Source organism: Chiloscyllium plagiosum, chromosome 12, assembly GCF_004010195.1.
Source record: "Chiloscyllium plagiosum isolate BGI_BamShark_2017 chromosome 12, ASM401019v2, whole genome shotgun sequence".
NCBI classification, from domain to species: domain Eukaryota; kingdom Metazoa; phylum Chordata; class Chondrichthyes; order Orectolobiformes; family Hemiscylliidae; genus Chiloscyllium; species Chiloscyllium plagiosum.
In genome coordinates this window covers 1,716,669-1,735,404 of record NC_057721.1, presented here as the reverse complement: position 1 = coordinate 1,735,404, position 18,736 = coordinate 1,716,669, and the positions used below count along the sequence as shown (strand labels likewise).

Below are 18,736 nucleotides of genomic sequence, written 5' to 3'. Positions count from 1 at the left end.
AACATTTAAGAGGCATTTGGATGGGTATATGAATAAGAAGGGTTTGGTGGGATATGGGCCAGGTGCTAGCAGGTGGGACTAGATTGGGTTGGGATATCTGGTCGGCATGGACAGGTTGGACCGAAGGGTCTGTTTCCATGCTGTACATCTCTATGACGCTATGATTCTATAACAGTTCAGAATCAACATTACATAAAGTGCAAATCACAGCCATTTCCACTCTGTGGCGCTCTGAGCTACCTCACTAAATGTTTGATTTTTCTGTTCACTTGTGGGAGGTGGGCCTCACTGGCTGGGCCTAGTTGCCTTCTTGAACCGCTTGAATAGCATTCCAGGTTATATTCACAATATTTATTTCCTATTGAATCTATCCCCTGAAGGGTTTTTACAGTTTCAACATTTCTGTAGTATGGTGGGAGAGTCTTTGACAGTGGCCTTTCCCCACTGGGCCTTTGCAACAGCTGCCCAAAGCTTTAATGCATCCTTCAAAACATAGTCTTTGACTTTGGAATGTACCAGTGTGCAACACTCGATCATGAACGATTAATTTGCATTTGAAGACCAGCAACTTGCACATCAGCCAAAAAGCCAAAACAAATCTCAGAGTTGGTGGTCCTTGATCCAGAGTTGATGTGGTCCCTAGTTGATGAAATCCTTTTCTTTTGTATCTAGTTGCATTGTGTAAGTCAACAGTCTGTGAGTATTGTAATATTGAGGCAACAGTCTGTTCCATTGTTTGGTTTTACCCAGTAATAACGGCAGGACTTGATGTAAAATTTTCAATAGGTCACTCAGAACAGTTCAAAGGTGACTGACCAGTCAAAGTAGTCAGAACAGAAAGGGGGCTGAAGAACAAAGTGGTTTCAAGCAAGTAAATGTTGTTCTCATACTCAACACAGCTAGGACTCGAGACATTCTAGGTGCCTTTGTCAGTTGGAAGAAGACTTTAATTCAACTTTTTCTTTGGACTGTGGGCTAATTATTGGGGAAAAAATACTGCTTTAAATCAAGGAAACTGTTTAAAATGATGCCACTTTCAGAACATTTTATCGGAACTCATGAATTGTATCCACAAAGCCTTATTCAAACAGTAGAGGAGAATACTAGACACATTGACACCATGGGTCTTCGTTTATGGCCGTTTTGCACAGAGACAGTCTTTTGTTTGGATTTCAGTCAGGACCAATTGTGCAGATTCAGGAGAACTCAACACAGTAACAACTACTCAAAAAACCAAACTCTTCAAAAATAAACTCTTCAACCCAGGAATGGGTCAAATTTTCTCTGTGAATGCATTTATCTCCTTTTTCAAGTAAAGAGACCAAAACCTTAGGGTTCTTATGGTGTAGTGGTAGTGTCCCTGTTTTTCAGCCAAGTGGTTCAAGTCCCACCTGCTCAAGAGGTGTGTAATAACATCTCTGAACAGGTTGCTTAGAAAATTTTAAAGAAGACCAAAACTTCATTCCGTATTCTGCGTGTGGTATTATCATGGGCCCTGTACAGCTGCAATAAACTACCCTATTTTTATATTCCATTTACAGAACTGTACAGTGTTTCTTTCAATTTCACATTCTTACATAGCCAAGGATAACAGATTATCCTCAAACAACTTTCTCATTGCCATAAATCTTTGTTGAGAGTTAATAGTCACATCCTTAGAAGTCTGCTACTACATCTCTACTTTTTAATCTAACGTTGAGTTTATTTTAGCCAACTGTCTTCATTTTCTTAGAATTGCCTTTATTTAGGATTAAAACATTACTCCTTGACTCCTCCTCCTCTTATTTAAGCTAAGTGGGACATTTGACAATGTTATAATTGCTAACATAATAAAAGGTACGCTATTAATTATTTCTGTCCCATTGAACATTATCAGGTGTCAAATAGTCTGATTCATACCTATTTGGACCTAGCACACACTGCTCTACAAAATTGCCCAAATTCACACTATGAATGAATTTTCAGGCTATCCTTCGCAATCTGATTCACCGAAACTGCAGAAGACTTAAGTTATGCAGGAAGAATTGGACGGGGAAGACCTTTCTCACCAACAGCCAAGCTACATCTTGGTTCTTGTTTATAGATGTAATATCAAGGAACCATCTGACAGATGTCCCTTTCCAAGAGGATGTCAAGCATAGATGACTGCCTTTTGGACTGGTCAAAGATATTTTTGTGCATAAACCTTCCCATGAGGGACAAGTGGTACAACACAGTCCAACTAGATGCAGCATTTCACAGCAGTGTGGACAAACCCATCCTCTGTAACACTTAGCATGATGCTTGTGCACTGAAGATGTAGCCATACAGAGAGGTACTCATTAGGAAGACAGTTGTTTGGTCACTTCTTTCTTCCTTTGTCTAGAGATTTTGGCCAATCCAAAGATGTGTAGGTTAGGTGGACTGGCTATGCTAAATTGCCCATAGTGTTCAGGGATGTGTAGGTTAGTTACGGGAATGGGTCTGGGTGGGTTACTGGGTGAGGAATGTGTCTAGGCCAGTGTAGACTTGTTGGGCTAAAGGGCCTGTTTCCACACTATAATTCTGTGATTTTTATATCATGTTCAAGCTTTTAACCTGCTGATAAAGCAGGAGATGGTTCATGTAGAGCAAACTATACTGTAAACAGAAGAGTCTTGGAAAAAGTTGATGAGAGAGCTCTGGGAGTTCAGGTCCATTGTACCCTGAAGGTGGTTGCACAGGTGGACAGAGTGATCAAGAAGGCATCTGGTATGCTTGCCTTCATCGGATGGAGTATTGAGTATAAGAGCTGGCAGGTCAAGTTAAAATTGTACAAAACTTTGATTCAGCCGTATTTAGAATACTGTGTACAGTTCTGGTCGCCACATTACCAAAAGGATGTGGACGCTTTGGAGAGGGTGCAGAGAACGTTTACGAGGGTATTGCCTGGTATGAAAAGTGCTAGCTATGAAGAGAGGTTGAGCAGGTTAGGATTGTTTTCATTAGAAAAAAGGAAATTGAGGGGGGACCTGATTGAGGTCTACAAAATCATGAAGGGTATAGACAGGGTGGATAGATAAGCTTTCTCCCAGGGTGAGGGTTTCAATAACGAGAGGTCACGGTTCAAGGGGAGAGGAGAAAAGTTTAAGGGGATACATGTGGAGAGTACTTTACACAGAGGGTGGTAGGTGCCTGTAACGCGTTGCCAGCAGAGGTAGTAGAGGCAGGCACAGTAGAGTCATTTAAGGTGCATCTGGACAGATCCATGAGTAGGTGAGAGCAGAGGAATATAGATCCTTAGGAATTGGGCGATAGGTTTAGACAGTGGATTTGGAGCAGCTCAGGCTTGGAGGCTTGGAGGGCTGAAGGGCCTGTTCCTGGGCTGTAAATTTTCTTTGTTCTTTATGTGATCGCCACAGCATAGGAGTGAAGAGTTTGCCAGACCTTTGGCAGATACAGCAACTCTGAAATAACCTTACACCAATGAACAAGTTCTTATGCATCAGTGGAGAGGGAGTGTTGCTTACATATGCTCAACTGCTGTTTCACCATGTCTACTGACTTCTCCAAGTTTTAGCACAAGCCCCAGCCTTTCTGAATGATATCCCCAGTACCATCAGGTAATCTGACTTGATGAATGAAGAGAACAAGTTAGCCCAGTTCTCACACAGGACTGCCTTGCTCTGGCCATAACTTTTGGCTAGCAAGGCGGTTTGAAATGGTCACAGATGCTCATCAATCTACACACTGACAATGGATCCAAATAAAAGATATTAATGTCATCCATTTGTGATGACATGATGTCATCCATCAATATCTGGTCTGGCAACTGTACCTGAAGAAGGGCTCATGCCCGAAACGTCGATTCTTCTGCTCCTTGGATGCTGCCTGACCTGCTCAGCAACACATTTTCAGCTCTGATCTCCAGCATCTGCAGTCCTCACTTTCTCCTGGCAACTGTACCATTCAAGATCGGAGATGGTTACAGAGAGTGGTGAATTCGGCCCGGACAATCCCATCTGTAGAATCCATCTACCAGGCCCGCTGTCAAGGAAAGGCCGCCATCATTTTCAAAGATCCATCCCACCCTGGAAATGTTTTTCTACAAACTCTACCATTGGGAGAAGGTACAGAAGCCTGAACACACACCAGCTGATTTTGAAACAGTTTCTACCCTACTGTTGTTAGAATACTGAATGGACTCTCAAACCCCTAACATTTACCTGTTACCTGTGTTTTTGTTTTTGCCGCTGTTTACCTATTATTTACTATCTATGCTACTTAACTCTGTGATCTGCCTGTATTGCTCACAAGACAAAGCTTTTCACTGTGTCTCAGTGCACGTGAAAAAAAAATTCAATCCAATTCATTTTGGAAGACTTTAATTTGAGTGACTATGTCCCCATTCCTCCCAACGGAATCAAAAGGATTCAGTACAACATTTGGACAAGAGAAGGTACAAAGGCTGCAGATTTGATCAGGAATCTTTCTAATTGCCATCCACCTCTGTGCTGTACAGGAATTGTCAACCCTGAATTCTGTGAAATAGGACAAGTGAATCCACAATTTTGTGTCTCTGCATCAGCCACTTACATCCAGACACAAACCTTGTCTTTTCCGAAGTGTCCGCTCTCAAAAGTTTCTGCAGCCTTTTGGTTTGTCCTGAAGTTCTGGGTTAGGAGGCGGAGACTTTCTTTAAGTGTTGGGAGGAGCCGAGTCTGCGGCAGACTTTATAAACAGCAGACTGGAGGAAAACGGGAGCTCACACTGGGAACGGAGTGTATATTGTGCATAACACGCTGATCCTGACACGAGGAGTGGTCCCAGGTTGATTAGTGGGACGCGGATGAAGAAAAGCCTGCTCCTACTTTACAATTACCGGGCTCTCCAGAGAAAGGGCAAGAAAAGTAAGAGGCGAAAATGGCCAGTTACACTGTCCGACCAGCTACTCCCCGGGACTGCGCCGACATCCTCCGCCTCATCAGGGTGAGCTTCCCGTGTTGATCAGATCGAGTGCAATCCAGAAGGCGGCCTCTCGGCCCGTCCTGTCTGTGCTCGCTCTCTAAGCAGCAGTCAGCTTCCCTCCATCCTCCCCCCGCCTCTGACCCTACAGTATTTTCTCCAGCTCGGAATGGTCTAAAGCTCTTTTGAAAACGTGGATTGAATTGGCCTCCAGCTCCCTCAGTCATCAAGTCATTAAAATCCTTTACCTCCAGCTACCCCCACTGGGGGAGGGGAGAAGAATCCTTGGCTTTCCCTCATGTGATCTCGGCTCACCTTAACTAGGGAGACCCATTGAGTCTCTGCCATCCAATGAGAGCATAGCTGATCCGATCATCCCTGACTCCGTTTTCCTGATTTTGCTCCATATCCGTTGATTCCCTGGCTGATGGTAAATGTCAGTCTCAACGTTGAGTAAAGTTAATGATCCAGCCTTCTCTGGCAAAGACTTTCACAGATTCACTAACCTTGAGAGAGAGAGGGGAAAAAAAGTCTTCCTCATCAGTCTTAAATAAATTTCACCATTTGAGATCTCGACCTTTGTTCCCTGGCGCTGCCATTGAGTAGGTAGGGAGTGGGGAGAGCCGGAGGGAGGGAGGCACCAATGTCTCTGCAGCTGCTGTGCCAAGTCACCTAAGAATCTTATGTTTCAGTAGGATACCCACTCATTCTTCTCAACTCACTAGAACAATCCCAACCTACTCAATCTCTTCTCATAAGAAAATAACTGGAATCGACCCAGTACCCATTCTCCAAACTGCTTCCAATGCCAGTATATTCTTTCCTTGGATAAGGGACTCACACTGTTTCATGGCGTTGCAACTAGTGTCTTTGGCAAGACTTCCCTATTTTAACACTTGGAGGTAAAGGCTGGCAATCTATTTCCCTTTCCTATTACCTATAGATGCTAATGTTTTGTAATTCATTTTTCAGGACTCTCAAATTTCTCTGTGTTCAGCTTTCTGTGGTCATTCCCCATTTATGTAATATTCAGCTGTCTTCTTCTTCCTGCCAAAGTGCATAATCTTACATTTCCCTACATGATTATTACGCCTATTCAATCTGCTCTGTCCCTCTGTAGATTCTGTATCATCATCACAACTTAACCTTCCGACCTAGTTTTGTCTCATCTGCAAACTTAGCGATATTCACTTAAGTCATCGAATCATTGATATATGTTGGAAATAATTATAGTCCCAGCACTAATCCCTGTGGTACTCCATTAGTGACAGGTTTCCATTCTGACGGAGTGTGGTGCTGGAAAAGCACAGCCGGACAGACAGCATCTGAGGTGCTGGAGAGTCGACGTTTTGGGATAAGCCCTTCACCAGGAATCCAGATTCTTGATGGAGGGCTTATGTTCGAAATGCCGACTGTACTGCTCCTTGAATGCTTCCTGACCGGCTGTGCTCTTCCAGCACCACACTCTTCGACTCTGATCTCCAGCATCTGCAGTCCTCACTTTCTCCTTTCATTCTGACAATGCCTCATTTATCGTAATTCTCAGTCTTCTGTTACTGAGCCAAGTATCTACTCCAACAAACCCAAGCCTTTGTCAAGGTTCTGCATAATGTGGAAGTGCCAGAGTTGGATTGAGGTGGACAAAGTAGGAAGTCACACGACACTGTGATCGTCCAACTGGTTTATTTGAAATCTCAAGCTTTCGTCGGTGACCTGATGAAGGTGCGTTACTCCGAAAGCTTGTAATTTCAAATAATCCTGTTGGAATATAACCTGGTGTCATGTGACTTCTGACAATATTCTGCATGATTGACTAATTAGTAAAGTTAGATTACATGGGATTCAGGGTGATCTTGCAAATTGGATACAAACTTTGGCTTAACAGCAGGAGACAGAATGATGGTAAAGGGTTGTTTTTCATACCAGAGGAAATTAAAAATCACATAACACCAGGTTATAGTCCAACAGGTATATTTGGACATACGAGCTTTCGGAGCACTGCACTTTCGTCAGGTAGTTACCCACCAGCTATCTGAAGAAGGAGCAGCACTCCGAAAGCTTATACTTCCAAATAAACCTGTTGGACTATAACCTGATGTGTGATTTTTAATTTTGTCCACCCCAGTCCAACACCGACGCCTCCACACCTTTTCATATTGAAGCTCTGTGACCAGCAGTGTACCACAGGGATCAGTGCTGGATCCGTTTCTGCTTTTCATTTTTATAAATGATTTGAATGAGAATATAAAAGGCATGGTTAGTAAGTTTGCAAATGACAACAAAATTGGTGGTATAGTGGGCAGTGAAGAAAAGCAGTCTAAGAGACCTTGATCAATTGGGTCAATCAAATGAAGAATGGCAGATGAATTTTAATTTGGATAAATGCAAGGTTTTATTAAAAAGGGCAGGATGTATACAATTAAAAGTAGGACCTGGGGTAGTGTTGTGGAATGGAAAGACCGAGAGATGCATGTAAATTATTCTTTGAAGTCTGCGTCACATATAGACAGGGTGATTAAAAAGGCGTTTGACAGGCTTGCCTTCATTGCTTAATCCTTTCAGTGCAGGAGTTGGAAAGCCATGTTGAGGTTGTATGGACGTTGGTGAGGCCTCTTCTGGAATATTGTGTCCAGTTCTGATCGCCCAGTTATAGGAAGATTATTATCAAGCTGGACAGGGTCAGAAGAGATTTACCAGGATGTTGCTGGGACTGGAGGGTTTGAATTTTTGGGAGAGGTTGGATAGGCTGGGTCTTTTTTTCACTGCAGTGTAGAAAGTTGAGGGGTGGCCTTATAGAAGTTTATAAAATCGTGAGGGATACAGATAAGGCTGGTGTCTTTTCTCTAGGGTGGGGAATTTCAAGACTGGGGACATATTTTTAAGGCGAGAGGAGAAAAATGTTAAAAAGACATGAGGTTCGTGTGCGGAATGAATTTCCAGAGGATGTAGTGAATACTGGTACAGATCAACATTTAAAAGACATTTCAATAAGTACATGAGGATGGATATGAGCTGAAAATGTGTTGCTGGAAAAGTGCTTTTCCAGCAACACATTTTCAGCTCTGATCTCCAGCATCTGCAGTGCTCACTTTCTCCTAGAGGATGGATATGAGCCAAGCACAGGAAGGTAGGACTAGGTTAGTTGGGATTATGGTTGGACCAAAAGATCTGTTTCCGTGCTGTATGACTCTGATTGTATGACTCTATAACATCAGGGACTTGTATCTTAAGTGGCTAATGTGCAGTAACTTAATGAATGCCGTTTGAAAATCCAAATATTTTACATCCATAGGTTGTCTTTTACTTACCCTTCTTGTTACCTCCTTAAAGAACCTAATAAATTTGTCATGTATGATTTCTCCTTCATGAAGACATGCTGACTCTGCTTTATTGTAATTATGTATTGCTAAATGTTGGGTACTGTTACTTTTATTATAATACATCCGAACATTTACCCAATTGCAGTTGTTCAACTAACTGATGTATAGTTGGCTTTTTTTTTGCCTTCCTGTCTTTATGAATAAGGGTGTTACATTGACAATTTTCTAATCCTCTAGGACATTTCTGGAGTCTAAAATCTTGGAAAATGACGACCAGTGCATCTACGATCACTGCAGCTACTTCCTTTGAATACCTGGATACAGGACATTTATCAGCCTTTAGATCCATTAGTTTCTATACTATTTTGCTCAAGCGGGCAACATCGTGGCTCAGTGGTTAGCACTGCTGCCTCACAGTACCAGGGACCTGGGTTTGACTCCAGCCTCAGGCGACTGTCTGTGTAGAGTTTGCACATTCTCCACATGTCTGTGTGGGATTCCTCAGGGTGCTCCGGTTTCATCCCACAGTCCAAAGGTGTGCAGGTTAGGTGAATTTGCAATGAGAAATTGCCCAATGTGTTCATGGATATGTAGGTTAAGTACATTAGTCAGGGGAAATGAAGAGTAATAGGGAAGTGGGTCTGGATAGGATATTCTTCGGAGGGTCTGTGTGGACTTGTTGGGCCAAATGGGATTTTATGATTCTATACTAGCTGTTGTATTTATCCTTCCCCATCCCTACCCAGTGTTCCTTGATTGAGTGTTTTTGAAAATAATGTTAGAGTCAGAGTCACAGAGATGTACAGCACAGAAACAGATCCTTTGGTCCAACCCGTCCATGCCGACCAGATATCCCAACCCAATCTAGTTCCACATGCCAGCACCTGGCCCATATCCCTCCAAACCCTTCCTATTCATATACCCAATCAAATGCCTTTTAAATGTTGCAATTGTATTAGCCTCCACCACTTGCTCTGGCAGCTCATTCCATACCCGTACCACCCTCTACGTGAAAAAGTTGCCCCTTAGGTCTCTTTTATATCTTTCCCCTCTCACACTAAACCTATGCCCTCTAGTTCTGGACTTCCCCCACACCAGGGAAAAGACTTTGTTGATTTATCTTATCCATACCCCTCATACTTATATAAACCTCTATAAGGTCATCCCTCAGCCTCTGATGCTCCAGGGAAAACCGCCCCAGTGTGTTCAACCTCTCCCTATAGGAAGGAGACCAGTGGCCTAACCAATGTCCTGTACAGTTGCAATATGACCTCCTAACTCCAGTACCCAATACGCTGACCAAGAAAGGAAAGCATACCAAATGCCGTCTTCACTATCCTATCTACCTGTGACTCTACTTTCGAGGACCTATGAACATGCACGCCAAGGTCTCTTTGTTCAGCAATACTCCCGAGGACCTTACCATTAAGTGTATGAGTCCTATTAGATTAAATTCCTTATAGTGTGGAAACAGGCCCTTTGGCCCAACCAGTCCACACCGACCCTCTGAAGAGTAACCCACCCAGACCCATTTCCCTCTGACTAATGCACCTAACACTATGGGTAATTTAGCTTGGCCAATTCATCTGACCTGTACATCTTTGGACTGTGGGAGGAAACCGGAGCACCCGGAGGAAACCCACGCAGACACGGGGGGAATGTGCAAACTCCACACAAACGGTCGCCTCAGGTTGGAATCGAACCTGGGACCCTGGTGCTGTGAGGCAGCAGTGCTAACTACTGAGTCACCGTGTCGCCCTAAGATTTGTTTTTCCAAAATGCAGCACCTCTCATTTATCTAAATTAAACTGCATCTGCCACTCCTCAGCCCATTGACCCATCTGATCAAGATCCCGTTGTAATATGAGGTAACCTTCTTTGCTGTCCGCTACACCTCCAATTTTGGTGTCATCTGCAAACTTACTAACTATACCTCTTAAGCTCACATCCAAATCATTTATATAAATGATAAAAAGTAGTTGACCCAGCACCGATCCTTGTGGCACACTGGTCACAGGCCTCCAGTCTGAAAAACAACCCTCCACCACCACCCTCTGTCTTCCACCTTTGAGCCACTTCTGTATGCAAATGAATAGTTCTTCCTGTATTCCATGAGATCTAACCTTGCTAACCAGTCTCCCATGGGGAACCTTGTCGAACGCCTTACTGAAGTCCATAAAGATCACGTCTACCACTCTGCCCTCATCAATCCTCTTTGTTACTTTTTCAAAAAACTCAATCAAGTTTGTAAGACATGATTTCCCACGCACGAAGCCATGTTGACTATCCCGAATCAGTCATTGTCTTTCCAATATATCCAGGGAAGTTATTTGTACGGAACTGAGAAATAAGAAAGAAAGGATCACCTTATTTGGAATGTATTATAGACACCCCTAATAGTCAGAGGGAAAACAGGAAACAAATTTGTCAGGAGATTTCAGTTATCTGTAAAAATAATAGGGCAGTTAAGGATGGGGATTTTAACTTTCCAAACATAGACTGGGACTGCTATAATGTTAAGGGTTTAGATGGAGAGGAAATTGTACAAGAAAATTTTTATCATTCAGTATGTGTAAGTACCTAGTAGAGAAGGTGCAACATGACCTACTCTTGGGAAATAAGGCAGGGCAGGTGACTGAGGTGTCAGTGGGGAAGCACATCGGGGCCAGCGATCATAATTATATTAGTTTTAAAGTAGTGATGTAAAAGGATAGACCAGATCTAAAAGTTGAAGTTCTAAATTGGAGAAAGGCCAATTTTGACAGTATTAGGCAAGAACTTTCAAAAGCTGACTGGGGGCAGGTGTTCGCAGGTAAAGGAATGGCTGGAAAATGGGAAGCCTTCAGAAATGAGATAATAAGAATCCAGAGACAGGGTGAAAGGAAAGGCTGGCAGGTATAGGGAAGGCAGGATAACTAAAGACATTGAGGGTTTGGCTAAGAAATAGAAGGAAGCATATGTCAGGTATAGACAGGATAAATCGAGTGAATCCTTAGAGTATAAAGGCAGTAGGAGTATACTTAAGAGGGAAATCAGGAGGGCAAAAAGGGGACATGTATATAGCTTTGGCAAATAGAGTTAAGGAGAATCCAGAGGGTTTTTACAAATATACTAAGGACAAAAGGGTAACTAGGGAGAGAATAGGGCGCCTTAAAGATCAGCAAGGTGGCCTTTGTGTGGAGCTGCAGAAAATGGGAGAGATACTAAACAAGTATTTTGCATCAGTATTTACTGTGGAAAAGGTCATGGAAGATATAGAATGTAGGGAAATAGATGGTGACATCTTGAAAGAATGTCTATATTACAGAGGAGGAAGTGCTGAATGTCTTGAAACACATAAAAGTGGATAAATCCCCAGGACCTGATCAGGTGTACCCTAGAACTCTGTGGGAAGCTAGGGAAGTGATTGCTGGGCCTCTTGCTGAGATATTTGTATTATCGATAGTCACAGGTGAGGTGCCGAAAGACTGGAGGTTGGCTATCGTGGTGCCACTGTTTAAGAAAGGTGGTAAGGACCTGCCAAGGAACTATAGACTGGTGAGCCTGACGTCAGTGGTGGGCAAGTTGTTGGAGGGAATCCTGTGGGACAGTATGTACATGTATTTGGAAAGGCAAGGACTGACTAGGGATAGTCAACATGGCTTTGTGCATGGGAAATCATGTCTCTCAAACTTGATTGAGTTTTTTGAGGAAGTAACAAAGAGGATTGATGAGGGCAGGGTGGTAGTTATGATCTATATGGACTTCAGTAAGGCGTTTGACAAGGTTCCCCATGGGCGACTAGTTAGCAAGATTAGATCTCATGGAATACAGGGAGAACTAGCCATTTGGATATAGAACTGGCTCAAAGATAGAAGACAGAGGGTGGTGATGAACGGTTGTTTTTTCAGACTGGAGGCCTGTGACCAGTGGAGTGGCACAAGGATCGGTGCTGGGTCCACTACCATGCGTCATTTATATAAATGATTTGGATGTGAACATAGGATGTATAGTTAGTAAGTTTGCAGATGACACCAAAATTGGAGGTGTAGTGGACAGCGAAGGAGGTTACCTCAGATTACAACAGGATCTTGACCAGATGGGCCAATGGGCTGAGAGGTGACTGATGAAGTTTAATTGAGAAAAATGCAAGGTGCTGCATTTTGGGAAAGCAAATCTTAGCAGGACTTATACACTTGGGAGTGTTGCTGAACAAAGAGACCTTGGAGTGCAGGTTAATAGCTCCTTGAAATTAGAGTCGTGGGTAGATATGATAGTGAAGAAGACGTTTGGTATGCTTTCCTTTATTGGTCAGAGTATTGAGTACAGGAGTTGGGAGGTCATGTTGCAGCTATACAGGACATTGATTAGGCCAATTCTGGAATATTGCGTGCAATTCTGGTCTCCTTCCTATCGGAAAGATGTTGTGAAACTTGAAAGTGTTCAGAAAAGATTTACAAACATGTTGCCAGAGTTGGAGGATTTGAGCTATAGGAAGAGGATGAACAGACTAGGGCTGTTTTCCCTGGAGCAACGGAGGCTGAGGGGTGACCTTATAGAGGTTTATATAAGTATGAGGGGTATGGATAGGATAAATAGATAAAGTCTTTTCCCTGGGGTCGGGGAGTCCAGAACTAGCGGGCATAGGTTTAGGTTGAGAGGGGAAAGATATAAAAGAGACCTAAGGGGCAACTTTTTCATGCAGAGGGTGGTACGTGTATGGAATGAGCTGCCAGAGGAAGTGGTGGAGGCTAGTACAATTGCAACATTTAAAAGGCATCTGGATGGGTGTATGAATAGGAAAGGTTTGGAGGGATATGGGCCGGGTACTGGCAGGCGGGACTAGATTGGGTTGGGATATCTGGTTGGCATGGACAGGTTGGACCAAAGGGTCTGTTTCCATGCTGTATATCTCTCTGGATATCCCTCAGGATTCCCACCACCGACGTCAGGCTCACCAGTCGATAGTTCCCTGGCTTGTCCTTACCACCTTTCTTAAACAGTGGCACTACATTAGCCAACTTACAGTCTTCCGGCACCTCACCTGTGACTATTGATGATATAAATATCTCCGCAAGGGGCCCAGCAATCACTTCCCTTGCTTCTCATGGAGTTCTCGGGTACACCTGATCAGGTCCTGCGGACTTATCCACTTGTACCTGTTTCAAGATATCCAGCACTTCCTCCTCTGTAATATGGGCACTTTTCAAGATTTCACCATCTATTTCCCTACATCCCTACATACTTCCATGTCCTTTTCCACAGTAAACACTGATACAAAATATTTGTTTTGTATCTTCCCTATCTCCTGCGGCTCCACACAAAGGCTGCCTTGATGACCTTTAAGGCACCCTATTCTTCCCTTGTTATCCTTTTGTCCTTAATGTATTTGTAAAAACCCTTTGGATTCTCCTTAATTCTATTTGCCAAAGCTATCTCATGTCCCCCTTTTGCCCTAATGGTTTCCCTCTTAAGTATACTCCTACTGCCTTTATAGACTCCTCAGGATTCATTCGATCTCTCCTGCCTGTACCTGACATATGCTTCCTTCTTTTTCTTTACCAAACCCTCAATTTCTTTAGTCATCCAGCATGAACTACAACAACCAGCCTTTCCTTTCACCCTAATAGGAATATACTGTCTCTGGACTCTCGTTATCTCATTTCTGAAGGCTTCCCATTTTCCAGCTGTCCCTTTACCTGCGAACATCTGCCACCAATCAGTTTTTGAAAGTTCTTGCCTAATACCATCAAAATTAGCCTTTCTCCAATTTAGCACTTCAGCGTTTAGATCTGATCTATCCTTTTCCATCACTGTTTTAAAACTAGTAGAATTATGGTCGCTGGCCCCAAAGTGCTCCCCCACTGACAACCTCAGTCACCTGCCCTGCCTCATTTCCTAAGTGTAGCTCAACTTTTGCACCTTCCCTAGTAGGTACATTCACATACTGAATCAGAAAATTTTCTTGTACATTCAAAACAAATTCTTCTTCGTCTAAACCCTTAACAGTCCCAGTCTGTTTGGAAAGTTAAAATCACCATCCTTAACCGCCCTATTGTTTTTATAGATGACTGAAATCTCCTGACAAATTTGTTTCTCGTTTACCCTCTGACTATTAAGGGGGTCTAAAATACATTGCCAATAAGGTGATCATCCCTTTCTTATTTCTCAGTTCCACCCAAACAACTTCTCTGGATGTATTTCCGGGAATATTTTCCCTCAGTACAGCTGTAATGCTATCCCTTATCAAAAACACCACTCCCCCTCCTCTCTTGCCTCCCTTTCTATCATTCCTGTAGCATTTGTATCCTGGAATGTTAAGCTCCCAGTCCTGCCCATCCCTGAGCCATGTTTCTGTAATTGCTGTGATATCCCAGTCCCATGTTCCTAACCATGCCCTGAGTTCATCTGTCTTCCCTGTCAGGCGTCTTGCATCAAAACAAAAGCAGTTTAATTTATTAGTCCTACCTTGTTCTCTGCTTTAGCCCTGACTGTTTGACTCGCTTCTTTTCCCAAATGTAGCATTCTCAGACCTTACTGGTTTAAATCCTTCCAAGCAGCTCTAGCAAATCTCGCTGCTAGTATATTCGTTCCCTTCCAATTTAGGTGCAATCCGTCCTTCTTGTACAGGTCACTTCTACCCCAGAAGAGATTTCAATGATCCAAAAATGTGAACCCTTCTCCCATACACCAGCTTCTCAGCCATGAATTCATCTGCTCTCTCCTCCTATTCCTACCCTCACTAGGATATTCAGAGTAGTAATATCTGGAGTAGTAATCCAGATATTACTACTCTCAAGGACCTCCTTTTTAATTTCCTGCCTAACTCTCTGTAATCTCCCTTCAGAATCTCAACCTTTTCCCTTCCTATGTTGTTTGCTCCAATGTGTATAATGACCTCCTGCTGGCCCCTCTCCCCTTTGAGAACATTCTACAGTTTCTCTGAGACATCCTTGATCCTGGCACCAGAGGGACAACACACCATTCTGATATTTTGCCGCTGGCCACAGAAACGTCTGTCTGTACCTCGGACTAGAGAGTCCCCTAACACAATCAATCTCTTGGAAGCCGACGTACCCCTCATTGCATTAGAGCCAGTCTCGATACCAGAAACTTGGCTGTTTGTGCAACATTCCCCTGAGAATCCATCACCCCGTACATTCTCCAATACTTGTTTGAAATGGGGATAGCCACAGAAGACTCCTGCACTACCTGCCTACCTCTTTTACCTTACCTGGAGTTAACCCATCTATGTTACTGTATTTGAGACTTTCTCCCCTTCCATCCATCACACCCCCTTGCTCTTGTAAATTCTTCATTGCCTCTGTCGCTCCAACCGATCCATTCAACCTGATAGGATTCCCAACCAACAGCATTTATTGCAGATATAATCCTAATCTCTCCCTAAACTCCCACATCCAACAAGAAGAACATATCACTCTACTAAGGACCATTTTTGCTTCTTCCAATCTGCAGACCCAGAAAACAGCACTGTCTTATTCCTCTACAAAACACTGCTCCAGGTTAACTTCGTACTTATGGCTTAGATTTTTAAGTTTAATCAAGAGACATATCTCAATAAAGCACAGAATCAAGAAAGAACCCATCCTACTCACTATTTCAGTCTTACAGCAAGGCTATGGGGGCAGGGGGCACGATGGCTCAGTGGTTAATACTGCTGCCTCACAGTGCTAGGGACCAAGGTTCGATTCCAACCTCGGGCAACTGTCTGTGTGGTGTTTACACATTCTCCCAGTGTCTGCGTGGGTTTCCTTTGGGGTGTTCTGGTTTCTTCCCACAGCCCAAGATGTGCAGGTTAGGTGATTTGGCCATGCTAAATTGCCCATAGTTTTTAGGGATGTGTAGGTTAGCTGCATTAGTCAGGGGTAAATGTGGGATGGTGAGGTGGAGTTGGGTGGGGGAGTGGATCTCGGGTTGCTCTTCGGAGAGTTGGTGTGGACTTGTTAGGCTGAAGGGTCTGTTTCCACATTGTAATTCTAGTTCTATACTTAAAACTATTCACTTATCTATTTCTGTGCTTTGACCTCTCCCAAACAGGTTCCTCCAAGATCAGTTGCGAATTTCACTGTTTGTTAATTTTCCTAGACTCACTCCGATATCCAGCGATACATGAATTCAACTGCAAAGGCACTAACTGTGCAGGTTCACTGCTTTGTCAGTTAGCAGTGTGGGTTTCTTTTTCTCTCTCTCTTTCTTTCTCTCTCTCTCTCTCTCTCTCTCTCTCTCTCTCTCTCTCTCCTGCACTGACCTGACCATGTGCTGCCTTTGTCTGTTCCTCTCCTTTTAAAAGTGCTGTTGTTTTGACTTTTTTTTCTCCAAAGTTCCAAATCAATGCAACAGCATATAAAACAGTAATTGCTGTTTCTGGAATTCAAGGGAATCACCTCCAACACCTAAAATACCTCAAAAAAGGAGCAGCCTGTTATAGCCAGAAATTTTTCCTGTCCTCCATGTTGGATTATCCAGAATCCTGCCTCCTGTGAAAACTGCTGTTTCCTGGTTCTCCACTATTATTTCTCCAGCCTTATTTTCAATGGCCCAATATTCACTTAGCTTATTTTTCTTGTTCAAATGTTTAAGAAAGCTGTGCTATCTATTTTGTATTACTTGCCATTTTGTCCTCAGGTTATTTTCTGCTCTTCTTGGGTCATCATTTGTTGGTGTTTAAAACTTTCTCAATTCTCTGGTTTATCACTATATTTTTCCCACATGGTATGATTTCTTTCAATTTGATACTTTCCTTATTTGATTTGGTTTATCATGGTCAGTTTATCCACTACCTAGAATTCTTTTTCCCTCACTCAAATACATGTGTAGCGTGTGTCATGAGCTAGTTTCTTAAATGTCTGCTGTTGTTCCTCAATCATATTTTCCGTTAAACTCCTTTCCCAGTTCATTTCAACTAGATCTACCTTCAGCTTTATGTAATTATCTTTTATTTAAGTTGAGGTCAGTTGTTTGACACATTTCTCACTCTCAAACTGAATGCTACATTTTACTGTATTATGATCACTGTTCCCTAGAGGATCTTTCAATCTTAGATCATTTAGTCAAACCTACTTCATTTATACCTCCGCAGATTGAAAACAAATGCCTGAGTTTTGGTTGGAGCCACAACGTGTTGATCTTCGGAGGAAAAAAAACTCCTGAATAACCTCTATGAATTCTTTCTCATGGCAATTTTATTTTAAATATGAAGATTAAAGTCACCCATGATTAATGTACTGCCCTTTTGACATGCCCTCATTATTTTCCTGCTGTTAGGAGGACCATATACCAATATCATCTTCCCCCTTGTTATTTCTTACCTCCACACATACGTCTACATCATACAATCCTAGATAATTTCTTGTATATCGTACTTATTCCATCCCATACTAATAAGGCTACCAAGCAACCTTTTCCTTCCTGCCTTTCCTTTTGAAAAGTTACAAACACCTGAATGTTTGATGCCCAGCTTTGAGCTGCTGATAATCATGTCTCCTTAATGGCTATAATATTACTCCCATCGATCTCTATTTGTGCCATTAATTCATTTTTTTTCTGAGTATTATATGCATTTAAGTTGAGAGTCATTAATTTTGTCTTTTACCATCTTGTTTTCCCCCCTTTTACTATATATGTTATGATGTTTTAATGCTTGTTCACTCAGTTCCTTCCTTTCCCACCCTGGGTGTCATTATCAAAACTGTTTTCAGCATGCTGCTATAACTCTTTACTCTGTAAGTATAGTTCTGGTGAGAATTCCTCTTTCCTAATACTGGTGCCAGTACTGGTGATTAAAACATATTTCTACCCCACCAAACTTATTGACTTAATTTACTCTGTTAAAAATCACACAACACCAGGTTATAGTCCAACAAGTTTAATTGGAAGCACACTAGCTTTCGGAGCGCTGCTCCTTCATCAGGTAGTTGTGGAGGACACGATATAAGACACAGAATTTATAGCAAAAGTTTACAGTGTGATGTAACTGAAATTATACATTGAAAAATACCTTGATTGTTTCTGGCGTCTTTCATCTGTTCGAATACCATGATAGTTTCACTTCTTTCATGTGTAAATCACAAAATGTTTATTTAAAAGTTGCATTCTCAGGTTAACTGCCACAATTGGTGTTAGCTCGACAATATGTTGAAGGTGTTAGTCCCCTGTGTTCTCTGTCTGTGCCATAATGTTTAGACTGATTCTAATCTAAAAAGTGAGATAACAGAGTCTTACATAAATTCATGCAGTTTTTGAGCAAAGTACAATGTAACTCTAAGTACAAATTCACCCCACAAACATATATGTATGTGTGCATGTGGGTCTTTGTGTGTGTGTCTGTCTGTCTGGGTTAGGGGGTTGTGAGTGAGAGAGAGAGAGAGTGTATATGTGTGTGTATGTGAGTGTAGAGTGTCTTAAATCTGTGAAAGGGTGCATGTGTGAGTGTGGGAGTGTGTGTGTGTGTCTGGGGTGGGGGTTGTGAGTGTCTGTGAGAGAGAGTGTATATG

At 42.6% G+C, this 18,736-nt stretch overlaps 1 protein-coding gene across 2 annotated transcripts in view; it reads left to right on the top strand.

Annotated features, from left to right (window-relative positions):
- The window catches only part of LOC122554888 (diamine acetyltransferase 1-like), a 66,946-nt gene that overhangs the window by 20,885 nt on the left and 27,325 nt on the right, over positions 1 to 18,736 (top strand). Inside the window, exon 1 of one of the 2 annotated variants that reach the window (XM_043700260.1) lies at positions 4,478 to 4,947. The exons of the other annotated variant lie outside the window; for it this stretch is intronic. Within the exon in view, the coding sequence (XP_043556195.1) occupies positions 4,882 to 4,947 (66 nt within the window). The 5' untranslated portion in view covers positions 4,478 to 4,881. Of the gene's footprint in view, positions 1 to 4,477; positions 4,948 to 18,736 lie in introns of those variants that run through there. 2 annotated transcript variants of the gene reach the window in all.